Raw genomic sequence first — 22,701 nt, 5'->3', positions numbered from 1 at the left:
AATTGTTAAAATAAGAAGAAGAGGAAAACTGTGTATTTTTAGGCACAAGCGGACAATCGTACATGTATAAATCGTCGACCTTCAAGACCGTTCTTCCGCAAGCCAGCTGGAAAGCTTCTTCCCTTAAGTGCTTGTTTTACATATGTATTGAGGAATCGCACCTTTGTATAAATTAAATTGTTTTTGCTCGTACTTCGTTTTCTTACGACTAGGTTCTCAGAACCAATAAATAGCTGTACATTCGACTTGAAATATCACAGCGCATATTGCTAGGATGTTTCAATGCCAAGACGGAATTTTTTCTTAAGTCACTGCAAATGTTCGGTTTGCACTTCATTCATTTCCATCATTGCCATATATATTGTATTAACATTCAGCCAATGAACACGTATTTTTGACCCATTTTATAAATTTATGTGTCCTAGGTTTGAATCTCATTCAGCCAGTGCCGAAACAACTAAAAACAAGGACATTACAGATACAATCAAAACATGTATTGTCCGAAACCAAGTCATTCAAATTTACAGATAAAATCTCTAGAGAAATCGTTCTTATTGTACCGGCACAACTAGTTTATCTGAACTAATTGATTACATGTCATTGCCCGTGGAATTCAGTTACCTTTTAAAAATGAAATAACTGACACACGACACTTGCCTGTCCAAGGTAAGAACTTTAAACCGATACCTTTGATCTCGATAGGTCGTTTCAGATTTTTTGTTTTGTATTGTTTCTTTTTCAGTAGAGAGCAAATTGGTAATTTATCGTTTTTTAATTGAGCCTTCATTGTTATTTGATAGTCACGACTTCATGTCAAAAAAATGTATCACTCTAAAATCGTCATAATATAAATTTTGAACTTATGGTATTTTGGTTTATTATGGATAAAGCGGCACGTTTATGAGTACATGTATATGAGATAAGTTTTTACAAACATAATAGATGGGTTTTTGATGAATAGATAGATTTACGTGTTGCCTTACTATTAAATCATTTATTGACGCCGAGATAAGGCTGTAGCATAGTCTTTACAAATTGACAAATTATACATTATACGCTAATCATAGTGTATATACGACGAAGTTTGTAGGCGATTTCAGTATAAGAAAACAAAAATAACTAACAAATTATGGAGGACTACTTTTGGATAACTGTTCCAAAGAAACTGAAAGGTACGGTAGCTGCTTTTTGGTTATAGTTTAAAACTTTTGCGAGTGTTCGGTTTACTTTTTTTTTGGATTAATTTTTTGGTATACTTTTTCTTCTTTTTCCTTCTTATTCTTCTTTTGTATTATTTTATTCTTCTTTTTACTTCTTTTCTTCTTCTTGTTTTGTGTTTCGTCGTATTAAGTAACGCACAATACCTTGTTATATTGGGAATTGCTACACTTGTTTTTATCATACTTTTCTATATAACATGCAAATTTATCAACTCCTATAGGACAGGTTTTATTATTAATTGCGATCAATTGAATACTGTAGTTATAATATAAACTCCAATGATAAACAAGCAGCAATTCACAGGAAACTTAAAGTAATGATTATCTTACATTAAAATTTAAATACAAAAAAAATAAAACAAAGCGAAAAATACCTCACCTATTTTAAACTTGGCTTGTATTCATGGTATTGAGTCAAATGATTGAATTTTGATTTACAGTTTTGGATATCATTTCAAGTTTGCATTATAATATTTTTTATAGAGCCCTTGCTGTAATAGATGAATAAACAATAACAAAGTCCATTCAGTTATAGATAGATTTTATTCCATATAAAATGTATAGGAACCCCCCCCCAAAAAAAAAAAAAAAAAAAAGAATAGTTGCAACAGAAATCGGGGAAGTGCTATAAAATCATTTGGTGTAACTTATTATTTATGATAATTTACTCTTCAGTGCGGAAAGAAAATGTAAACCGAAGGCTTATTTTTTTCTTGAAAATAAGCTTCACACTATAAACTATTGATATCAATGCAGACACGGCTGACATGAGTCTGTTCATGACATATACTAGTAATTAATATGTGGCTGAACTGTGCTCTGGTTAATACAATGTGGCTTACTGCCGTGATCAAGAGTGAAAACTACCAACACCACCACCACCACGTGTTTACAAAGGAAAAATCATCAATTATGCATCCGAATTCTGTTCCCGATGCAGTAAGAACAATACATGGCTCACATCACTGTTAAGTAGCGTATTAAATAAAACCTGCATTGTTTGATAAAATTTAGGAATATTTAAAAATGATAAATTGAACAAGAATAAGAATACGACCAGAATCAATATAAAGATTGGGATCAATATTAAGATCAGATTCAATATTAAGATCAGGATCAATATTAAGATCAGGATCAATATCAAGATCAATATATCATCAGGATCAATATTGAATAAAAATTAAGCTCATGTTCAATACGAAGATCATAATGAAAATCAAGACCAGGATCAATATTTAAATAATGATCAAATATAGATCAGGATCAATTATAGATCAGGACCGATTATATTAATCCTGATCAAGATTATAAGATCATGATAAAATTTAGATCAGGATTAACATACATATCAGGATAAATTCCAAGATCAGGATCAATATTAAGATCATAATGAGTATTAAAGATCAGTATCATTATTAAAATAATGATTATTTTTAGGGTCAGGATCAATACTAAGATTAGGATCAATTATAAATCCAAATCTTCATTATGATCTTATAGATTTATATTTTTAAGAACAGAGGAGTTCTGGTGCTAGAGGGCGAGAGAGATGTTTGCTTTTCCCTTCCATTAATTTTTATGAACAGACTCTATTAAATCAAGTCTACGTGTTCTTAACCATTTGTCTTATTCCTTTTGTTTTCATTGCTTTTTAGGGGTCTCATTTTATTTCTCTCTATATAATGAATTGATTATAATTTAACATGTACTTTTCAGAGTTCCGTCTACGATTTAACGTATTCGACCGTGATGGTAATGGTATAATCACTGTTAGCGAACTCCTGACACTTCTGATAGAGATGGGGCAAAATGTCACCAAAGCTGACTTGGTTGATATGATGAGGGCTGTTGATTTAGGAAGTATGTATTGACATTAAATTTTATCTTCAGCATTATATCTAAAAATAAGACAATTTTGACCTTGACATTTACTCGTCTAGGAGACATTGACCTTTAAAGAGTTACCAGTAAAAGAAACCTTGATAATTATAGACCTTGTAATAATTTTAAGTGATGAACAAAAAGATATTGATAAAATTACCCGCCTACGAGATATTGACCTTCGTACTGGTGACTGACTAGAAGATACTGAACTTGCGACAGTTGCAAGAGTGGGAGATATTTACCTGCATGTAAATTTGATATTATCTTTGCCTTCGTATCCTGTGAAAGAGATCCATATTGATACAGTTACCCGCCTGGGAGATATTGACCATACGGCAGTCACTATGCTGGAAGATATTGAACATAATATCATCAACTGTCTTGTGTATTTGTACCTCGATACGTTTAAAGGAGATAATGATCTTGATACAGTTACCCGCCTCGGAGATGTACACACGGCTACAGTTAGTGCGTGTAAGGTACAAAATGACCTCCATACAGTAACCCGCCTCGGAGATATACACACTATGACAGTTACTACATGTAGGGAGAAAATGACCTTGATACGGTAACCCGCCACGGAGATATACAAACTACGACAGTTATTACATGTAACATAGATGATGACTTCTATACAATAACCCGCCTCGGAGATAAACACAATAAAACATTTATTACATGTAAAGGGGAGAATGACTTATATGCAGTTAACCGCCCGGAGATATACACACTTCAAGATTTTTTTTTTACATGTAAAGGAGATTATGACCTTGATACAGTACCCTGCCTCGGAGATATACACTCTACGACTGTTATTACATGTAAGGTAGGTATTGACCTTGATACAGTAACCCGACTCAGAGATATACACACTACGACAGTTATTACCTGTAAGGGAGATAATGGCCTCTATACAGTATTTCGCCCCGGAGATATACACACTTCGACAGTTATTACATGTAAGGGAGATAATGGCCTCTATACAGTTATTCGCCCCGGAGATATACACAGCACGACAGTTATTACATGTAAGGGAGATAATGGTCTCTATACAGTAACCCGCCTCGGAGATATACACAGTACGACAGTTATTACATGTAAGGGAGATAATGGCCTCTATACAGTTATTCGCCCCGGAGATATAACACCACAGCAGTTATTACATGTAAGGGAGATAATGGCCTCTATACAGTAACCCGCCTCGGAGATATACACAGTACGACAGTTATTACATGTAAGGGAGATAATGGCCTCTATACAGTTATTCGCCCCGGAGATATAACACCACAGCAGTTATTACATGTAAGGGAGATAATGGCCTCTATACAGTAACCCGCCTCGGAGATATACACAGTACGACAGTTATTACATGTAAGGGAGATAATGACCTCGATACAGTTACCCGCCACGGAGATATACACACTACGACAGTACTTAGCTTGTTAGGATACAACTTTTGCGGGAGGTATTAGTTTTGCCTTAGTTGATAGCATAGTGCTACAACATAAAACACGTTTAACCATCTCAATGAATATTACATATGTTTATGTTTCATATGAATCAATATCAATAACAATTATTAAAAAAACAAAACCAAACAAAAAAAATAAAAAAACAAAAAACAAAAAGGCAACACCAAAATAACAATAGAGTACTATTTAAAGTTGCGAGCCTCCAGATGAGCAAAATATTTCGATAAAGTAAAGCCTGAGAAAAATGTACAAAGATTTTAGGAAATGTTTAAAGATTCAAAATTATATGAAAAGTTTACATGTTATATGCGATTAATGACGAAATTTTCAGTATTTATAAGTATATTTCTACTGCGTTACTAACGCAGTAAGGGCTATTTTTGCATATTTTGACCTCTTTATAGTAATTTACATAGGTTGTTAGTGCCATGATGTGTAAATTGCATTCTTTTGGTAACTTATCAATATTATCCTGTTAAGGTAGTACACCCCTAATGCACTGTCTCCACTTTGAAGAGTATTCAAATAGGCTAAAATCACTGTAAAGTGTATTGAAACTGAGGGGGCGTGGGTTCAAACCCCAGAAGGGGTATTTTTTTTTCTTTCTTTTTTTTCTTTTTAACATGAAAATTAGCATGAATCTGGAGGTGTGCTGCTTTAAGCAATGGAATGAAAATCAATACATGTACTATTCTTTTCAGATAGAGTTGATATCCACTTTGACGAATTTCTGATGATGGTTGCTAATAAAGAAGCATGTGAGGAAAATGTACAAGAAGTTAAAGAAGCATTTAAGGTAAATTGTTATAGGAGTCGTGACAATTAGTACTTATTATCGTTTCATCGTTTGGTTGAATTTTATCTAAGCTGTGCTATAAATTAATTGATTAAACAGTATTACAGGTGGTCCAAAAGCAAAAAAAAAAAGACGAACCTGTAAAATATATTACAGCTGGTGCACTTATGACGGTAAAATGATAAAATGATAACAGAGAAATATAGGATATAGAATATAGCATGACTTGAATTCTTGCACATAAGTTATTTTTATAGACCTACACCAAATAGTATAAAAATTTTGGGGGCGGGGACCCTCCAGTCCCGCTATATCCAAAAAAAGGCTTCATTGGAGTAGTGTACCTTTTTATATAAATGTTTGCAGGTTTTTGACAATGGCAAAGGTTATATCAGTGTAACAGACCTCCGGACGATCATGAGCAGCATGGGTGAGCGTCTGTCAGACGAGGAAGTAGATGAGATGATACAGGAGGCTTCTGTCAAAAATGGCAATATCAAAATATCTGGTACTCTTTATAACCAATAAAACATGTAAAATAATCATTGACTCGTTCACAAAATAGTAATTGTCTATATAAGTTGTGAAGGAAAAGGCATCATTGTGCTCCCCGAAGGAAGAGCATATAGTCATTGAATCGTACAACATTAAGGTACATTTACCATGAATAAGTTTGGATAGGTATGTTTGCTGGGGTAGTCAATGTTTAATATGGACTTTTTAAGGTACAAAAGACAGTTCTTGCTGCCGAGTATACGGTCTCCGGACATGTCACCACTCAAGCCCGTAAAAAAATAATTTTGAAGCACAGAATGATGACAAATTACATATGAGGAAATTTGAGCCAAAAGTAGGTCACTTTACGGCGGCCAATATGAACCTATATGTACGGTAAATCGAGAAAATATAAAGAGGTGGTGTAGCCCTGAAAATGCTTTTGGAGCCAAGCAAAGGGCCTGCCTTTCTTTCAAGCTGTCACTTCGTGCATTGGGCTCAGTCACCCTAGCACCCTTCCTAGTCGCCCCTGCCTACTTTTTATGGCCAATCTTCTCGTCTTCAGTCAGATCCGCAGATACAAGTTTTGGTCTTTATCTATTTCGAGTTTTTCAAAACTTTTGCCGAAGCCCTGTGCTTTCTTAACAACGCGCACAATACCGAGGGGAAGAGAAAAGAGACTTGTTACTGTTATATAGCATTATTTTGTGTTCTTATAAAATGTAAACAAAATGGACTTCCATAACATCATAATATAAATCATTATTGGATCCAATCGTATCAATATAGCTTCGTTTTTGATTTACCATTCCAAAACTTCCATATCTAATAACTGTTGTATTCCGTCTAGCCATGTAACTATATACAGAGTCCAAGAATTTCGTATCAAATCCATATTGTTCTGTTAAACGTAAAAAATTTAGTGATGTGAAATAAAGACAACATTTCACATTGTTAAATAAAATGCTGATTTAATTGGACTCGTACACGCCTACAAAAGCTATATCAGGCTCGGCTAACGTCTCGTCCAATATAGTTTTGACACTGTATACTCGTCCAATAAAATTCAGTATTGTACTCAGAAATGTATGATAACCCCATGCTATAACATAAATGTCTATAAAAACAGTGACCACATTCAGTTTTGAATTTATTTTTGCTTACAACACCACATTATATATTGGTGGACACATTTTCAGTTTACCGGGGGAAACTATTTTGAAAATGATATTGTACGATATTCTCGTATTAATATACTTAATTATTTTCTCTCAATGTACATGTTTTACGTCTATATAAATAATGACAAACTACAATGACAAGATAACCTATTTATCTTATCATAGTATTATTTTACATAAAATAGAACGAAAATTAAATTTCTTTTGATGTATTTTCTTTACATGTCATTTAAACATTTCTTTGCAGATTTTATAACAATTCTTTGCCGGTGACGCAATATTAATTACAGGAATACCAAAGCGCCTTTTAGTATCATCTCTCAGTAACAAGATATGTAGATTTATGAAAGAAGTGATCTTGCGACTTGATTTTTATTATAAAAATTCATGTGTTATGTATATTTATTGTGGTGCGGTTTAAAGTTGATAAATCTTGATCAAGTTACTACTAGTATGCTATATGCAGACCGTATCATCAGCATTAGAAGGTCATTGGACTAAATTTACATTTGAATATTTTATTCTGTACTTTGCCATAGAATTGTTTATCTCAATAAAAGGTAGCACTCGCCTATTACGTGATTTACGTTCACCACAAGCTATATATAGAATCCGACGACAACAACAAAGCTCTACAAACATTCTGCTATATACATTTTCAAGATTTCATTAAAATGTTATAAGTAAGAGGCGTCAGGACAATCGATATCGGATGAGTGTAACATTCAATTAAGGCACCATGAATGTGTTTATTGACATGTCATGATTGTGTGTGTTGATACGTCATGTATTTGTTTATTGACACGTCATGAATGTATTTATTGACACATGCAGTATTATATGTGTTGATATTTGTGTAAATTGCATATATAAATGTATATAAATCTCTTGTAATTCTATAACTTAATGGTATGTTTGTTATTTATGAATGTATATATTTTTATACACAAAATGAAGAATAAATAAATATACATCAGCAATGTGTTTATTGTCACATACATTAGTGTGTTTATTGACTTGAAAACCGCCAATGTGTTTATTGGCACCGCCGCAATGACAAAAAACAAAAACAATATGTTTGCTACTTTAAAAAGATAACAAAGCATGCATACGCCGACAAATATACTTTTATTATTTTTTTAATGTCTGCTGGCCTTTCTCTGCCAATGTTGTTTATATATATTATATAAAGGTAGATTTATAACCATCAAACGTAAATGTTTGTATTTGCTGACGTAATAAAAAATTGTGTTTATCAGTAAACAGGAATAATCAAATGCAAATCTTTAAGGCCACTTATTGTATCCTCTTATTTACATAAATAGTATCTCTTTCAATAGACTGAAACGGCCGCTTAATAGCGTTTTCATGTCGGTTTTCACGTGTGTAATAGCATCGATTAACTATTTGCTATAAAAATTTGTCACAAATTGAAAAGACGTTTTTACCCGATCGTTTATGATCGCTACAGAAAACTAGCTCGATGATTGTAAATGTTAAACACTTTGAATAATCTTATAATACGCGGAATATTAAAATTTAAAATTAAGGATTAATCATTTAATCAATTTAACCTGTCATCGATAAATCAGTGTACGGTCATAGCTAGCAAAGAGTATTAAATAAAAAGGTTATATTAGATTTTGATACTTAAATTATCTGCAACCTTTTGAACGAGGACCACACATAACACTTATAAAATTTAAAGCCACAAGAATCGCCGTTTAATTCTTTTTTAACTTTTGTAAATGAATACATTTAAGTAATCTTTGACCTATGTTAAGTTCATGGGAGTCACAGAAATTAAAATCTCATTGATTCATTATTAAAGTGTTCTTCGGTGGAATATAATTAAATTAATTTGGATAAAAGGAGCAGTTTGCACAGACGTTTTCTGTAAAATATGGTAAGAAATTAAATAAAATTATTACTAAACTCTTAATTATTGTAATGAATAATGAAATTTAAAAAAAAATGTGTTTTATCTATGCACGAAGCATTTTAAATTTTGAAATGTTTAACGATTAACTTGACATAACTGAAATTATCGTAAATTGAGTGGTTGTACTTTTTTCAAGTGTGTTGTTATGTCAATAAAAATGAAACAAAATTTAACCATATAAACATTTAATTTCAGGACTCTTTAAATCTATCGGAAGAACAAATCGAAGGTAATCTCGTTGTTTTATATTTCACATTACAAAGTTTTTTTGTTTGTTTATTTTTTTCTGATGATGAGTTAGCTTGGTGAACTCTTAAAGTGGTAGCATGGGCGAGTGGTAAACACATCGGGCTGGTAATCTAAATAGTAATCTGTGTGGGTTCAAACCCTATCAGGAACATGCCGTTTCTATTTTTGACATTACAGTTTGAGGCATCCACTTTTTGTATTGGCTGAAATTAGAAGAAAATAGTCCGACAAGATACCAGTGAAAATACGGAAAATATGTTTCACTGCAGTGAAAAAAAAATTTGACAGTGAAAATACGATAAATGAAAATGCAAATTTTATTTCATAAATATTTCTCAATATTTCATTTATAAGTATACAATAAACTCTGTGTAAGTGGTCAGTGTTTTATTTAGCTTCATCAAACAATCTTGTTTTAAATTAAATCTTTCCAACAGATAGGTCAATTACATTTGAAATGTTTTTCTTTCTTTTATAAAAATGATCCAATATGCAGACTTTCTTTTGAAGCAGTGGTCATTTTTTATCCTGTGACAATATTTGCGACAGGATATATTAAGTTATTATTTACATTCAGTGAAAAGCTGTGTGCTTTCTTACTTAACATATTTACACAAGCCGTAAGCCCATGTTAACGTAAACCAAACTAAAATAACCTCAAAATAGATATTCAAAATAATTGAAAATCTCGTGGAAAAAATCTTTTCCATCCAAAGTACACAAATGGTATTGTCATAGATCATTATTCAGTTTATAAACTTGTCAAATAAACAACTGTCATATTTTAATGAAATTAATTTGAGCCGCGTCACGACAAAACCAACATAGTGCGTTTGCGACCAGCATGGATCCAGACCAGCCTTCGCACCTGCGCAGTCTGATCAGGATCCATGCTGTTCGCTATCAGTTTCTTTACTTATAATAGGGTTTGTAAGCGAACAGCATGGATCCTGATCAGACTGCGCGGATGCTCAGGCTGGTCTGGATCCATGCTGGTCGCAAGCCCATTATGTTGGTTTTGTCATGGCGCGGCTCATTTTAGAAAATATTTTGATCACAAAGATACACACTGATTAAAATAATTCATTGCGTGCTCTAGATAAGGGTTACCTACATCAATTTCATTATAAATAACCGGGAATATATAATTTATTGATTAAATTCCGTCATTTTATTAGCTATCGTATACATGTAAAACAAGTAACTTGACAATTTTAAAGATTCGTTTATAAAGTGTCTCAGCACGAAAAGATAATAAAAGTATGTCGATTAAAAAAACCTTAATCATAGTTAAAGAAGCATGCCTCCAGATTTATGCTAATTTTCATAAAATTTTGAAGATGTATTTAAAAGTTAAAGATTATGAAGTGAATTGTGAAAGTATTTTATACATTGCAAACGACCATAACAATTGACGTCAATTACCAAAAATGAGGTCAAAATATGCAAAAATAACCCTTATTGCGTTAGTCACGTAATAGAAATATGGTGATAAAAACCGCAAAATCAGTCATAAATCACACATAACATGTAAATTATTACTAGAATCTTGAATATTTATACTTTTATTAAAATCTCAAGTTTGATTAACTAAAAATAAAAAATGGCTCATCTGGAGGCATGCAGCTTTAAGTACAAATCTATTTTGTAAATTATACCATGAAACAATTATACTTCAGGGAGGGTTATATTTTTTTTTAGATGACCGTAAGATAACTTATTTCATCAATGTTTCAGTCTTTATGTATTATCTTTTGTTTACTTCTAGTCCAGTTTTTGTCTATGTTCACGATTTGCCTAGTCATACAGATATATACATACATACAATGATTGTAAATTTGTACTGTATTGAAATTTGATATTTCGAACATTTGTTGTATATGTTTATTGTATATTGTTTTATGAATGAGCTTGACTAAGGTATATACACTACATGTATTTTATGTTGTCTCTTGAAAGAAACGGTATACTCGAGGTTTTAAACCAGAAAAAAACGAATATGTCCAAACAGTATTATATACGGTTCACACCAGTTAGTCTGGAGTTCCTTCCCCTTATACTACGTTTCCGCAGGGAACCAGACTACCGCATGTCAACTTTTTTTGTTAATTAACAAAATGAGATAAAGCTGTAATATCGTTAACAGATTTTTTTGTTTGACCAAAATGTATACAAAGATATCATTTTTGAAAATGATATCACGATAGGATAAGTGTTTGTTTTAGTAAAAATATAAGAAAATAAAGAAATATTTTATTTTTTTTTATAGACAATCGAATCGACATCCATTCATGTTTGTGTATAAGTGAGGCAAACGATTTGTATCAGAATTAAATGTTTATATGTATTAGTTAAGTCTGATATAGATAGATAATTTTATTTCAATCATATTAGGCTTAAAAGCCCACGATGACATGATAATAGCATAATACGTACAAGACAACGAACAGTTCACATACATTAATAAATATGGATTACTTAACATAGCATGATGATAATATCGGAGAAGGTCATAACGACAATCTCTTCAAGTATAAATACATTAATGTTGTGTTTAACTTACATATATATGTATAGTATCAATTGATATAAATGTTATCCAAAACATATATATTTGACAAATGTTTAAAGTTTTAAACCCATGTGAAATTCTATACATTCATCAAATAGGTTATATACATGTACATACATGTACTGAATATATCAACGATTCTTGCCACATTCTAAGACAAGAAACATAGAATATAATTGATGCATATTTAATTCATTTGTAATGGTAATAGCATAAACATATCGGTCTTACCGAAAGGAAACTGCAAGACTGATAATACATGTATGTTATAAATTAACAATCATGTTCAAAATGACTTATTGTCATTAATATGTTCATTCTAATATGTTCATATAAAGATGAGATATTTCAACAAAATGAGCACATAGCATACAATAAAATAAATATGCATGCTACACAATGTATTTTTAACATTATATTAATGACTACATAAGATTGTTTCAACTAATGGTATTAACAAAAATAATTATAATTTTAACAAATAATTAAATGATAAAATTTCTAAGTTTAAAAGCTTTTTCAACGAATATCCCTAGGTTTCTTATCACTTTTTTATTTTCTGAATTTAATAATTCTATAAATTTATACATAATTGGTCTGTTCCAAAACTTCTTGTGTGTGTTTCTTAATATTGTATATAATGAGCATTCAATAACAAAATGGTATTCGTCTTCAAGAGTATTGCATATTGAACATTTTCTATCGTTTAAGGGTATTCTGGTTGGTTTTGCCCACCTACCAGCTTCCAGCTACAAGCTTCTAACGATATATTAAACTATGATTAGAGAGTGAAAGTAAACAATAGATAGGATATGTATCTAAATTTACTTAATTCCATATATGCTTTCAATGTAAATGACAAAATAAATGTTTGAACTTAAAATTCAGAATTAACGTGTGTCCGAAAACTGTAAATCTATGTCCAAAACTATGGAGAGATTTTAATTTTTTTTTAATTTATAGCACCAAATAAAGTTTTGTTTCAATTGAAGAATTTAGGGAAGCATTCAGTCTGTTTGACAAGGATGGGGATGGTACCATGACAACGAAAGAACTCGGAACTGTAATGAGATCGTTTGGTTTAGATCCTTCTCAGAAAGAACTGATTGAGATGGTAGCTGAAGTGGATGTTGACGGTAATAATTTAGTGCATTTTAATGTAGTAACTTACATAAATTTATATTCATTTATAGCCAGGCTTTTTAGAACGTAAATTGTATAACTGCTCAGCCCATAGTTATAAGATGAGGAGTTAACTTTCTCACTATAGAGAAACAAAAATCTGTAAAGATTATCCCTAAGGGAAACGGAGCTGGAAAATATTACCAGTGAGTTTATTTCATTTAACATTCCTCGAAAACAAAACTTTTTGTATTCAAACGCTCCGAATAGCAGAAAAGCATTATGAACTATTTATGCTTGTTTGTTGTTGTTGTTTGTTTGGTGTGTGTGTGTGTGTGGGGGGGGGGTGTTAAGTAATATCGACACTGTTATGTTCATACGGTCACCCGAGTATAGAACCACTGACATTACGCTGGCTATCTGGATAGCTTCCTCACATAAATGAATCCAAAGTGCCTGCAAGGATTTTACCCCACAGAGGTGAAAGACAAGAATTTTTAAGTTGGAAAGCTAAACCACTTTATATAAATATTAAAAGATTATAGTGTATTCCCTAATGGAAGACAAGAATGTTAAACAAATTATCTGTACCCGATATGAATTAATACCTTTTTAAAACACCACATTAAATGAAACTGATACTTGATTTTGGCTCAGAATAGCTATTATAGATACAGCTCTAACATGTGCAATGCTGCTTGCTTTAAAAGGTAATGGTGAAATAGATTTTGAGGAATTTCTTATGATGATGGCTAAAAAGATGAACGATGTTGATCACGAAGCTGAAATTAAAGAAGCCTTTGAAATCTTTGATAGAGAAGGATCAGGTTTTGTAACACATGCAGATCTGAAGGTTTGTAGCTATATACATGTATTTGTTAAGCTAGAAGATATAGAATTACACCTCTGCTACATGCATGCTTATCAATTACATGTACAGTAAACTCCACGTATAACGATATCGTTTAAAACGATATACCGCTTATAACGATGATGTGGTCGCGTTTTTCATTGTTTCCAATTGGTTGGCTCTCAGATATAACGATATCCGGATACAACGGTATAAATTTACCGTACTCGTAATAGACGTTACATTGTCCAAACATTGAATCTTTTAAGTTATGTTATAAGAATATAACATTGTTTTAGTATAGTGTCTTGTTTGCATACTTTTTGTTGTTCTCACCTCGGGTTCTTTTATGCAACTTCGTTATCACAAGAAATTCCGGCATATTAACATCGTGTTTTGTATATCTACAGCATGCAATGTATCAGTTGGGAGAAAAATTAACAGATGAGGAAGTTAGTGAAATGTTAAAAGAAGCCGAAACAGAAAAAGCAGGGAAAATGACGTGGAAAGGTAATTTTGGGCAGGGTCAAATAGAATCGTATGGTCGCGGAAGGGTATACGGAAATAAGGTGTCTCGGATGGTCATGTGACTCCGCCGTGATGTCATCTACAGTCAAACCTGTGAATAATGGACATACAAAGGAGAGACTACTCATGGTCATTATAGACAAGTGGTCTTTATCAATGAAGGTTTATCAAATACTGGTCTTTATCTAAATTGTCGGGCTTTATTTTGAGGTGATCTTTAACTCGGGTTCGACTGTAAAAGTATGTGAAAAAAACTATATTTTGCGAATTGCAAAAAAATGAATGACTCCTTTTGTTCAAGCAACGTTAGGTTTACCATATTAAGTGGGAAATTCAGTATACCATAATATATCTTACTAAATCACTTGGTTTACATGACATAAAATAAATAAATAAATAAATAAAATACACATTTTAACTTTTCTTGATTAAATAAAATTATAAAACTATTTATATCTGTTTAAAACCGATGTAACATAAATGTATGAACTATGTAAAAAAACATGTTTTGTATTGAAGTCACGAATATTTTTAACTATCGCAGGAGGGTGTACTAGTTACTAAAGATATTGATAGCATAGGTGAATAGTAATCATCACCCAGACAAATCCATTTGCATAAAATATCGCACCTTAAAGGCACCTTAATGCCTCCAATATGATTTTTTTCCTTCTATAGAAGTAACAAACATGTGTTAGTGATGTTTTAATATTAATAAAAACACCCTCTTAAGCATATTAGATGTTTATCATCGGGTGTAAGTAGTACTAAACGTGAATTTTGAATTCAATACAAAATACTAGATTACTATACATATAACTTATAAGATGGTTTAGCTATATGGCCAATAAATTGAAATACCCGGTAAGACGCACACGCACGCACGCATACACACACAAAACAACAACCACAATAAAAACAACAACAAAAAAAAACACAACAACATGAGACACGGAAAACATCTTTTTGTGTTTGGTGTGTGTTACATAAATATCATAATATATAACCCCTTGCTAACGCCTCGACAAAAAGGCCTCGGATCATATTTATCTTATCCAGGTTATATTCTCCCGTATATCCCGTCACCAACTTGTATAACTAATTATATATCTGCAGTCTGTAGTTAACTAAATTATCGATTGAAGTTTAAAAGAATATTTTTTAAATACTAGTATGAAAGAAATATGATTGTAAATTTGTTTAGGAAGGACTAACCCATGCACGAAATATTAAATTACATGTTACAACTCTTATAAAATCGACATAATGGTGTATATATAAAAACAGTTTATAAAATTTATACAATGATTTCAAAAGTTGTAGCTCAAAACCCTTTCAGGTATTTTTGTTTGCTAACTTAATAGTCACCATATTATAACATACATAAGAAGCATGTGACAGTGACTGTCTCGTGGTAACGTTTAAAATTGTTATATCTCAAAAATTTTCTAATTCTGCTAATTTTGACAGACTACCTTTTTATGGCAGCGGTTTCAATTCAATTTGCTCTGAAAAATAGCCAAAATACCAAACAATTTTTTGGATTTTTTAAATATAGGCAGCCACACCGTTTTTCCAATGTATAATTAAAATGAGTATAAACTTCAGCATCTAAGCGCAAAATATCAATTGAGTGAACATTTAGAAAGCATATCCAATTTCTCTTCAACCCTTTGCAAGCTTGCGGCATGCAGTGCAGTCCTAAATTAGCCAACTCACCAGACTGGATTTATATGGTCTGCACTGTATCTGCATTGTTTACTATTCATTCAACAATGAATGGTTTTGTCAAGATTAAAGAAAAATTTAATTAACTTTAAAGTTACATGCCTCAAGATGAGCCAAAGAATGTGAAGAAAATCAACTTTGAAAAAAATGTACTAATGTTTTAAGAAAAGTCAAAACTATTTACAATTCAAGAAATGATTTATATGTTATATGCAATTATAACACAAATGTAATTGATTTTGCTAAATTTATTCACCATATGTTTCTACTGCGTGACTAGCGCAGTAAGGGCTATATTCTGACCTATTTTTGATAATTTTCGTAAATTTTAAGTGCCGGTTTCAATGTGTAAATTATTTTCTTTGTTCACTTGACAATTATATTTAACTTTTTAAATGCATTAAAAATGCAAATTACTCTGAATCTAGAGGTATGTTGCTTTAAAAATGTCAGCCAACAGCATCATGTATTGTTTCTGTTTCAGAGTTTTACACTATAATGATGAAGGACGTATGACAGCTATTCTAACAGAGAAAAGACGAAACTGCCACTGAATTTAAAGATGTACTTTCAGGAATATCTATTTATTTATTTATTTCATTAAAATAGTCACGTGTTCAGAGATAAAATAGTTGTTCTCCGCTAGAAAATTGTACAAGTTGCAAGGAAAACAAAACGGACCTTACGATATAATGAGTGTAATCAACTTAAATGTTTACTTCTTATCTATTCTGTAACTTTAAAGACATTCAGGGATGGTTTTTAGAAAGCATAAAAGCACATATGTATGTTCTGTGTATTCAAAAAGTTAGTTTTGTTTCAGTAAACAGTGCAAGAATTAACACTTCTGTGAATTATCCTGTGTCTTTATGTTGTAATGAATCATTCTATTTATTTCATTTATATTCCATTTTAAATATTAACCTTTCAAGTGCCGATATCGATGTAACTTAAAAACCGAACAAGTTTAAAAATGTACAAACATTTACAAAAAACAAAGCATATCCAATGTCATTGCACATTCACATTTCTTTCTGTTTGCTATTTATATAAATTTATATCAATTTGGTGCTATAATAAATGTCTTGTTAATAAGTATGTCTTTTCTTCTTGTTTTATTTTTCCTGTTAAAAGCTGATATGAAAAAAGCGAAATATATAAAATATAGGTATGTCACTCCACAAGACAGAACAATTTTATTGGTGGACTGGACCCCGTCATGTCGGTAGTGAAACTAATACATGCAACATTATTTTTTGTTGGAATTTACGTTGCAAGAAGAGATCACAACTCACATAGCGACAATCCAGCTTTACTGTCGGAGGAAAACCACAGGCGCCCTTCAGTACATTATTTCAGGCACGAACGTGGACCTGAGTAGTACAACTGACGTTCCGTAAGCAAGCTGGATAACATTCTTACATGAAAGAATCCAAAGTCCCTGTCGGGATGCGAACCCATAGCGGTGTGGGGCAAGTGGTTTGAAGTCAACTACCTTAACCACTCGACCTAGGACGCAACTGCAACATTAATTATTATACGAAACAATATGTTCACTGAAATTAAAAGAATTATATAAAGTCAATGCATGCCATGTCAAAGTCTGATTCAATGTTTGAAGGGAAACAACTTTAACTCACATTTGGAATAACAAGCTTTTGGTTATTTCCTCTTTTTTCTATTTTTTTTTGTAATAGATTTATATGTTTTTTGTTTTTTGTTTTTTTTTTAATTTTGTTTTGAAAAATCACCACGTAAATAACATGAAAATGGGCTTGGTTATACGTACATGCATGACTTTTTATGTTTAAATATGATAATAATATTTATCCTCATTGCTGTACTGACTGGTTCCATGGAACGGATTCGAGAAAGCTTATAGCTTCCAACACAATCAAAATGTTAGCGCTTAACATAATTATCACATGTTTCATTTAACACCTGCATATTTGAAGTTTTCAGTTAATTCTTTATCATTTCTGGTACAGAGGTATTGAAGTTTCTTGTGCCAGGATAAGAACTCACTAGTTCAAGGGGGCAATCAAATCAAGTCAAATTTCCTTTATTACACACATTTCATGTTAACACGAATAAATATGGATATTAATTAGTACAATGTTAGTAGAGGCTATTGAATATACACTATGTATTCCATGTAACATTTCATTTTTACCTGAAAATATGAACATATTTATACGTATAAAAACCGTTCAACGGTTTATCAGATTTATCAATTAATGCAAAACAACCCATCTGATAACCATCAATAAGTAGAGCGCTAAGTCCACTGACCTCGTATTTGCGAGTTTGAGCACTGAGTAAGGCACATTTTATTCCAAGAAAATTTAGTATATAATAACTTTGACATTATTATAACTATTGCAATAGTCCGTAATCCAATGTTGTTTCAATTTAATTATGTGGAGAAATTGGTAGAAACTTTTTGAAACTACCTTTACATAATTACGGAACATAATAATCGTCATCAAACGAACTTTTACGATTTCATTAAGGGGTGATCTACCTAACCGTCTGCTTACGACCATCTCGGTCAAACAAGGAATAATTTGTACATATTTGTCCTTTTTAAGACAAAATACATTAAGTCGTGAAATGTTCAATTTATTTCCAGGAAGAGTGGTTTTGACCTCCTTGTTCCTATTCTGTAAATCCTGAAAAAAGGTGAGAAAAAGACGTCACAATTATAAATATTGTGTCCCTATATAAATCTTTTAACTGATAAATTTTATTATTACTTGTTTTGTGTATTTGTTTTCATTTAAAATACATTTTGACTTTTTTTAAACATATTTATTAGTATAACTTTTAATTTTTTTGAAATTTTATTTATTTATTTATTATTTATTTATTTATTTATTTTTGTTGAAAAAGTTAGTTTCTCTGGTAGGTATACAAATTTGCAAAATTGATAAAACTCTATGTTTGTTCGCAATAACCAATGAACATATATATTTAAGTTAAAATTGAGCCCACGTTCCAAAATAATTACAAGCAGAGGGTCAAACAATATTTCAAAAGTCTAAGTAAGAATCCAATATTTACCATATTAGAAAGAAGCCTATGCCGCAGCAGCCTGCGAAAATGAAGAACACAAAGCCTCTGTAAAAGCCGACAGTATGTGAGTAAATCTCATTGGCTGCCACGGAACCACCCAGATTGATCGCCGTCTCCATGGCAGCAATAGCAGCAAATATAGCTCCTGGTGAAAAATAATAAAAAATAACAAAAAGTGAAGAAAAAAAAATGAATAAAAATACAATGTATTAGAGATTTTTAAAATTGTTCAGATTCTGTTACAATCCATATATACCTATCATATCAAAGATATTAAAAACAAAACAGAAATGAAATATAAAAAAATTCGAATTCATTATTCTTTCTTGGCAGATCTTGGGTATAATTATGTTAGTATATTATCATACTAGATAATCATGCATGTATATTATCATACTAGATTTATTTCTATTTCTGTTAAGTTTCGGATTATAGCCAAACTTAATGCAATGAAAACACGGTGCCCTTTACCACATGACATTTTATGATCCGCGCGGGCCAAATAATAATGATAAACAACAAAACAATGCAATAGAAAGTTCAAACGCGTGTTTGATCAATCAAATATTCACACGCGCTTTCATTTTATGAAAATAAATATTTATTTTTGCAGGAACATTCTTTGTATGGTTTACTCGCCCTACACTTTATCCCATAAAATATTGAAAATGTTATGACAGTATATGAAACCTGCATTAGTATTCGTGTTCTTCCTCACGCAGATGACAAAATATAACATGGTATAGGCACCGTGAAAAGACTACCGAGTGATAAGATCTTGACCGCTTGAGGAAACTGTTTTGCTTTATCTACAAAAAATCGTGCACTTGCCATATACTGGATGTATTAAAAGACTGTAAAAGTAATGTGAACTGCTTCAAGTAATACCTTGTTGGTCAGATCTGGTTAATCCGGACATGATGGATCTGCACATTGGAATGGTCAGAAGCCCCCATGCACCGACCACTGGAACTGAATCGATAAACAAGACTTTGTAAAATAAAAAAAGAAAACCCAAATATTGATGTAGCAAATGTACCAACGAAAGAGGAATTACAATAATTCAATGTACAGAATGTTCTATATATGTATAGAGAAGACAGTCATGTCTAGAATTACATCTGTAAATTTCATAGAAAATAAAAAATGATTAAAGAAAAAGTTATGAACACCTAACTTGATGACTATTTTTCCAGTTTCATTCATCTTAAAATGACATTTTGGAAATTCCATTCATATTTAAATGGATATTAATTATAATACAATACAAATTTGAGCAAAGCCAGGTCATACCGCACTTGCTAAACATGGAAAACATTTTTGACTCCGGAAGGTAAATGGTCAACAGAAAGAAAAGGTCCTATCTAGGTGTTGAAACAGTTGGGTTTTTATCATTGCCATCTACCAATAACGAGTAGGTCACTTATTTATATAAAAAAAAATAATTCTATAAATGTATACGAGAACATTGAACTTGTTTACCTAGATACATTATAATGTCTGTTCGGGCAAAGCCTTCCATAACATATGCTGCAGAAAAAGACAGACATCCGAACATTGCTATGGCTTCATCAGACATTATCCACTGCATCAATTTTACCATTCCCATACCAATCATTTGTTGCAAGAGACTTTTAAGGCCACCATAATAGCCTAACTTCTCTGGGCTCCAACAGAATGGCGTGCCTAACTGATACAAGGGTTCGACGCTGCTCCGCCCGAACACTGTAAACATGGTTAAAGTGAACGTTACCATCAAAATGTTATACATCCAGCGACGTCCTCGATTAAAAGATCCGAAAAATAAATCGTACGCAGTTTTCAGTTTGATTAGAATCGATTCGTTTGGGTTTCTTTTTTCTTTGGGAAAGGTTTCAGGAATAAATATAACTGTAATTAAACTTCCGGTTGTCATGACGCCTGAAGATAACATTGGATAAAAGAAACCGTATGCTTGAATGAAGTATCCAGTTGTAAAGCTGAACAGGGCAACTGCTATTCCTAATGATAATTCTATCAAAGTTATTCCAAATGACCTATTTTTCCCATTTGTAGCAGTAATATCCGCAACATACGTAAAACTTACAAGTAACATTGTAAACATTTGACCAGTAAGCCCCTCTATGAAATAACCAATTAAATAGAATTTTAAATCCAAGTTCAGATGAATTCCAAGAACATATAATACCGTTTTAAGAAATGTTCCGATACATGGCAAGAAGAACAAAAACTTTCTGCCGTACTTGTCAGTTGATGATCCAAGAATAATGTTTGATAAAATTGCTGGAATACCAGCTGCTAAACTATAATACATGGTCCAATTTGCGGCATGTTGTTGAACCAAAGTCTGCTTTTTATAATCCTCTGAGCTTAAATTGGAATTACAAGTTCCTGAGACATTGAAAGACGTTACGTCGGGAAACAAATCTTTTTGTATCTTTGCGTACACGTATTGTATAAATGTAAAATATGAAGTAATATACGCTGCCATATATAAGAAACAGTACGGTCCAACCAACCATTTACGGGCAGAAAAAGAAGGTTCGTATTTCACCAAATAAACGCTGTTTGAATTCACAGACTCAGCTAAGTTTGGCAGCGAGGATTCATAATAAGATCCGCCTACTGGCGTGTCGATTGATCTACGGTCGTGTATTCTAACTTTCTGCTCCAAAATGGACCCGGGTATGCTAACAGTGTCATAGTCACATTGGACATGTCCAGGTTGGTCTGACCTAAAACTGTCTTGAAAATCATCATCCCCTGACATAATTACACTTTGATTTTTCTGAACCTGAAAAAACAACAACAAAAAACAAAAATGTGGAACACAATTGTTTATAAATAAACTACACTAGGTACCACTATTAATCCTAGATTTGAAGATTTGAATATTTCAATAGTTGTCATACCAACCCTTCAACCAAAGGTATACATATATTATAAAACTTAAGGTTGAAACACATCAAAATACTGGCTCGATTAAAGTCCGCGACATACAAAAGACTGTGCATTATGGTGAACTTCTGATACCTCTAGTATGACTTAAATTAGAAATCGACGAATGACATATTCAGCTGGACATTGAAAGTGTTAACTTGATTTCACCAAACTTTCATTTCTTTCCCCGTTTCAGATTGAACGGTGTGGTGTCGAATCAATGATGTCGGAAGATCAAGAAATGTACAGGAAAACAGGAGTTATTTTTGAAATGGATAGAAAAACACTACCCTAAAGTTTATGATAAAACGTTAAAATGAAAAAAAATGTTTCAACTCACCTTTATTATCTGATTCTAGCTTTCAAAATGTTTCCAAAATATCAAAATCTCCGCTTTGCAAAAATAACCACACTATAGTTGTGTAATTATAATCAATCAACTTTGATATACATTTGTATTATATTAACTATATACGAATACATGTTATCAAAACCGATCTTATGATATTTTGATATAATTTATGGTGTCAGTCGTATGACTTTTTCACTATCAAGATATATATGTGCGTAAATTTGATATGAATAAATCGTTTAGGAATGTCAAATTTAAATAGATAACTAATAAAATAAGTGAAATTTAGCTTAAA

The 22,701-nt window shown here is 31.9% G+C and overlaps 3 protein-coding genes across 3 annotated transcripts; 2 read left to right on the top strand and 1 right to left on the bottom strand.

Moving 5' to 3' along the window:
- The first annotated feature begins 930 nt into the window (after positions 1-930).
- On the top strand, positions 931-7,670 carry LOC132733376 (calmodulin-A-like). The gene is made up of 5 exons (XM_060720018.1): positions 931-1,172; positions 2,937-3,080; positions 5,278-5,372; positions 5,739-5,880; positions 7,296-7,670. Exons 1-5 carry the CDS (start codon positions 1,130-1,132, stop codon positions 7,319-7,321), a joined length of 450 nt encoding a protein of 149 aa, XP_060576001.1. The 5' UTR covers positions 931-1,129; the 3' UTR covers positions 7,322-7,670.
- A 646-nt stretch (positions 7,671-8,316) lies between these two features.
- LOC132733377 (calmodulin-A-like) lies at positions 8,317-17,177 on the top strand. The gene is made up of 6 exons (XM_060720019.1): positions 8,317-8,954; positions 9,186-9,219; positions 12,804-12,947; positions 13,644-13,786; positions 14,194-14,293; positions 16,524-17,177. The coding sequence occupies exons 1-6, from the start codon at positions 8,952-8,954 to the stop codon at positions 16,553-16,555; spliced, it is 456 nt and encodes a 151-aa protein (XP_060576002.1). The 5' UTR covers positions 8,317-8,951; the 3' UTR covers positions 16,556-17,177.
- A 908-nt stretch (positions 17,178-18,085) lies between these two features.
- On the bottom strand, positions 18,086-22,564 carry LOC132733372 (lysosomal proton-coupled steroid conjugate and bile acid symporter SLC46A3-like). Its single transcript, XM_060720015.1, has 5 exons — positions 22,395-22,564; positions 20,597-21,908; positions 20,003-20,086; positions 19,103-19,259; positions 18,086-18,711 (listed from the first exon to the last, which is right to left on the bottom strand). Exons 2-5 carry the CDS (start codon positions 21,882-21,884, stop codon positions 18,657-18,659), a joined length of 1,584 nt encoding a protein of 527 aa, XP_060575998.1. The 5' UTR covers positions 21,885-21,908; positions 22,395-22,564; the 3' UTR covers positions 18,086-18,656.
- Positions 22,565-22,701: the final 137 nt, after the last annotated feature.

Source organism: Ruditapes philippinarum, unplaced genomic scaffold (genome assembly GCF_026571515.1).
Source record: "Ruditapes philippinarum isolate M1 unplaced genomic scaffold, ASM2657151v2 ctg1756_1_1_1_1, whole genome shotgun sequence".
Lineage (NCBI taxonomy): Eukaryota > Metazoa > Mollusca > Bivalvia > Venerida > Veneridae > Ruditapes > Ruditapes philippinarum.
The sequence above is the reverse complement of the archived record's forward strand: the minus strand, read 5'-3'. Positions and strand labels throughout refer to the sequence as shown.

Coding starts and splice junctions, on each gene's coding strand:
- LOC132733376 (XM_060720018.1), top strand. CDS start 1,130: ATGGAGGACTACTTTTGGATAACTGTTCCAAAGAAACTGAAAG. Junction 1,173..2,936: donor TGTTCCAAAGAAACTGAAAG/GTACGGTAGCTG, acceptor TGTACTTTTCAG/AGTTCCGTCTACGATTTAAC. Junction 5,881..7,295: donor TGGCAATATCAAAATATCTG/GTACTCTTTATA, acceptor ATTTCTTTGCAG/ATTTTATAACAATTCTTTGC.
- LOC132733377 (XM_060720019.1), top strand. Junction 13,787..14,193: donor TAACACATGCAGATCTGAAG/GTTTGTAGCTAT, acceptor GTATATCTACAG/CATGCAATGTATCAGTTGGG. Junction 14,294..16,523: donor AGGGAAAATGACGTGGAAAG/GTAATTTTGGGC, acceptor TTTCTGTTTCAG/AGTTTTACACTATAATGATG.
- LOC132733372 (XM_060720015.1), bottom strand. CDS start 21,884: ATGTCAGGGGATGATGATTTTCAAGACAGTTTTAGGTCAGACCAACCT. Junction 20,087..20,596: donor AGACATTATAATGTATCTAG/GTAAACAAGTTC, acceptor TTATCGATTCAG/TTCCAGTGGTCGGTGCATGG. Junction 18,712..19,102: donor ATAGGCTTCTTTCTAATATG/GTAAATATTGGA, acceptor ACCTTTTTTCAG/GATTTACAGAATAGGAACAA.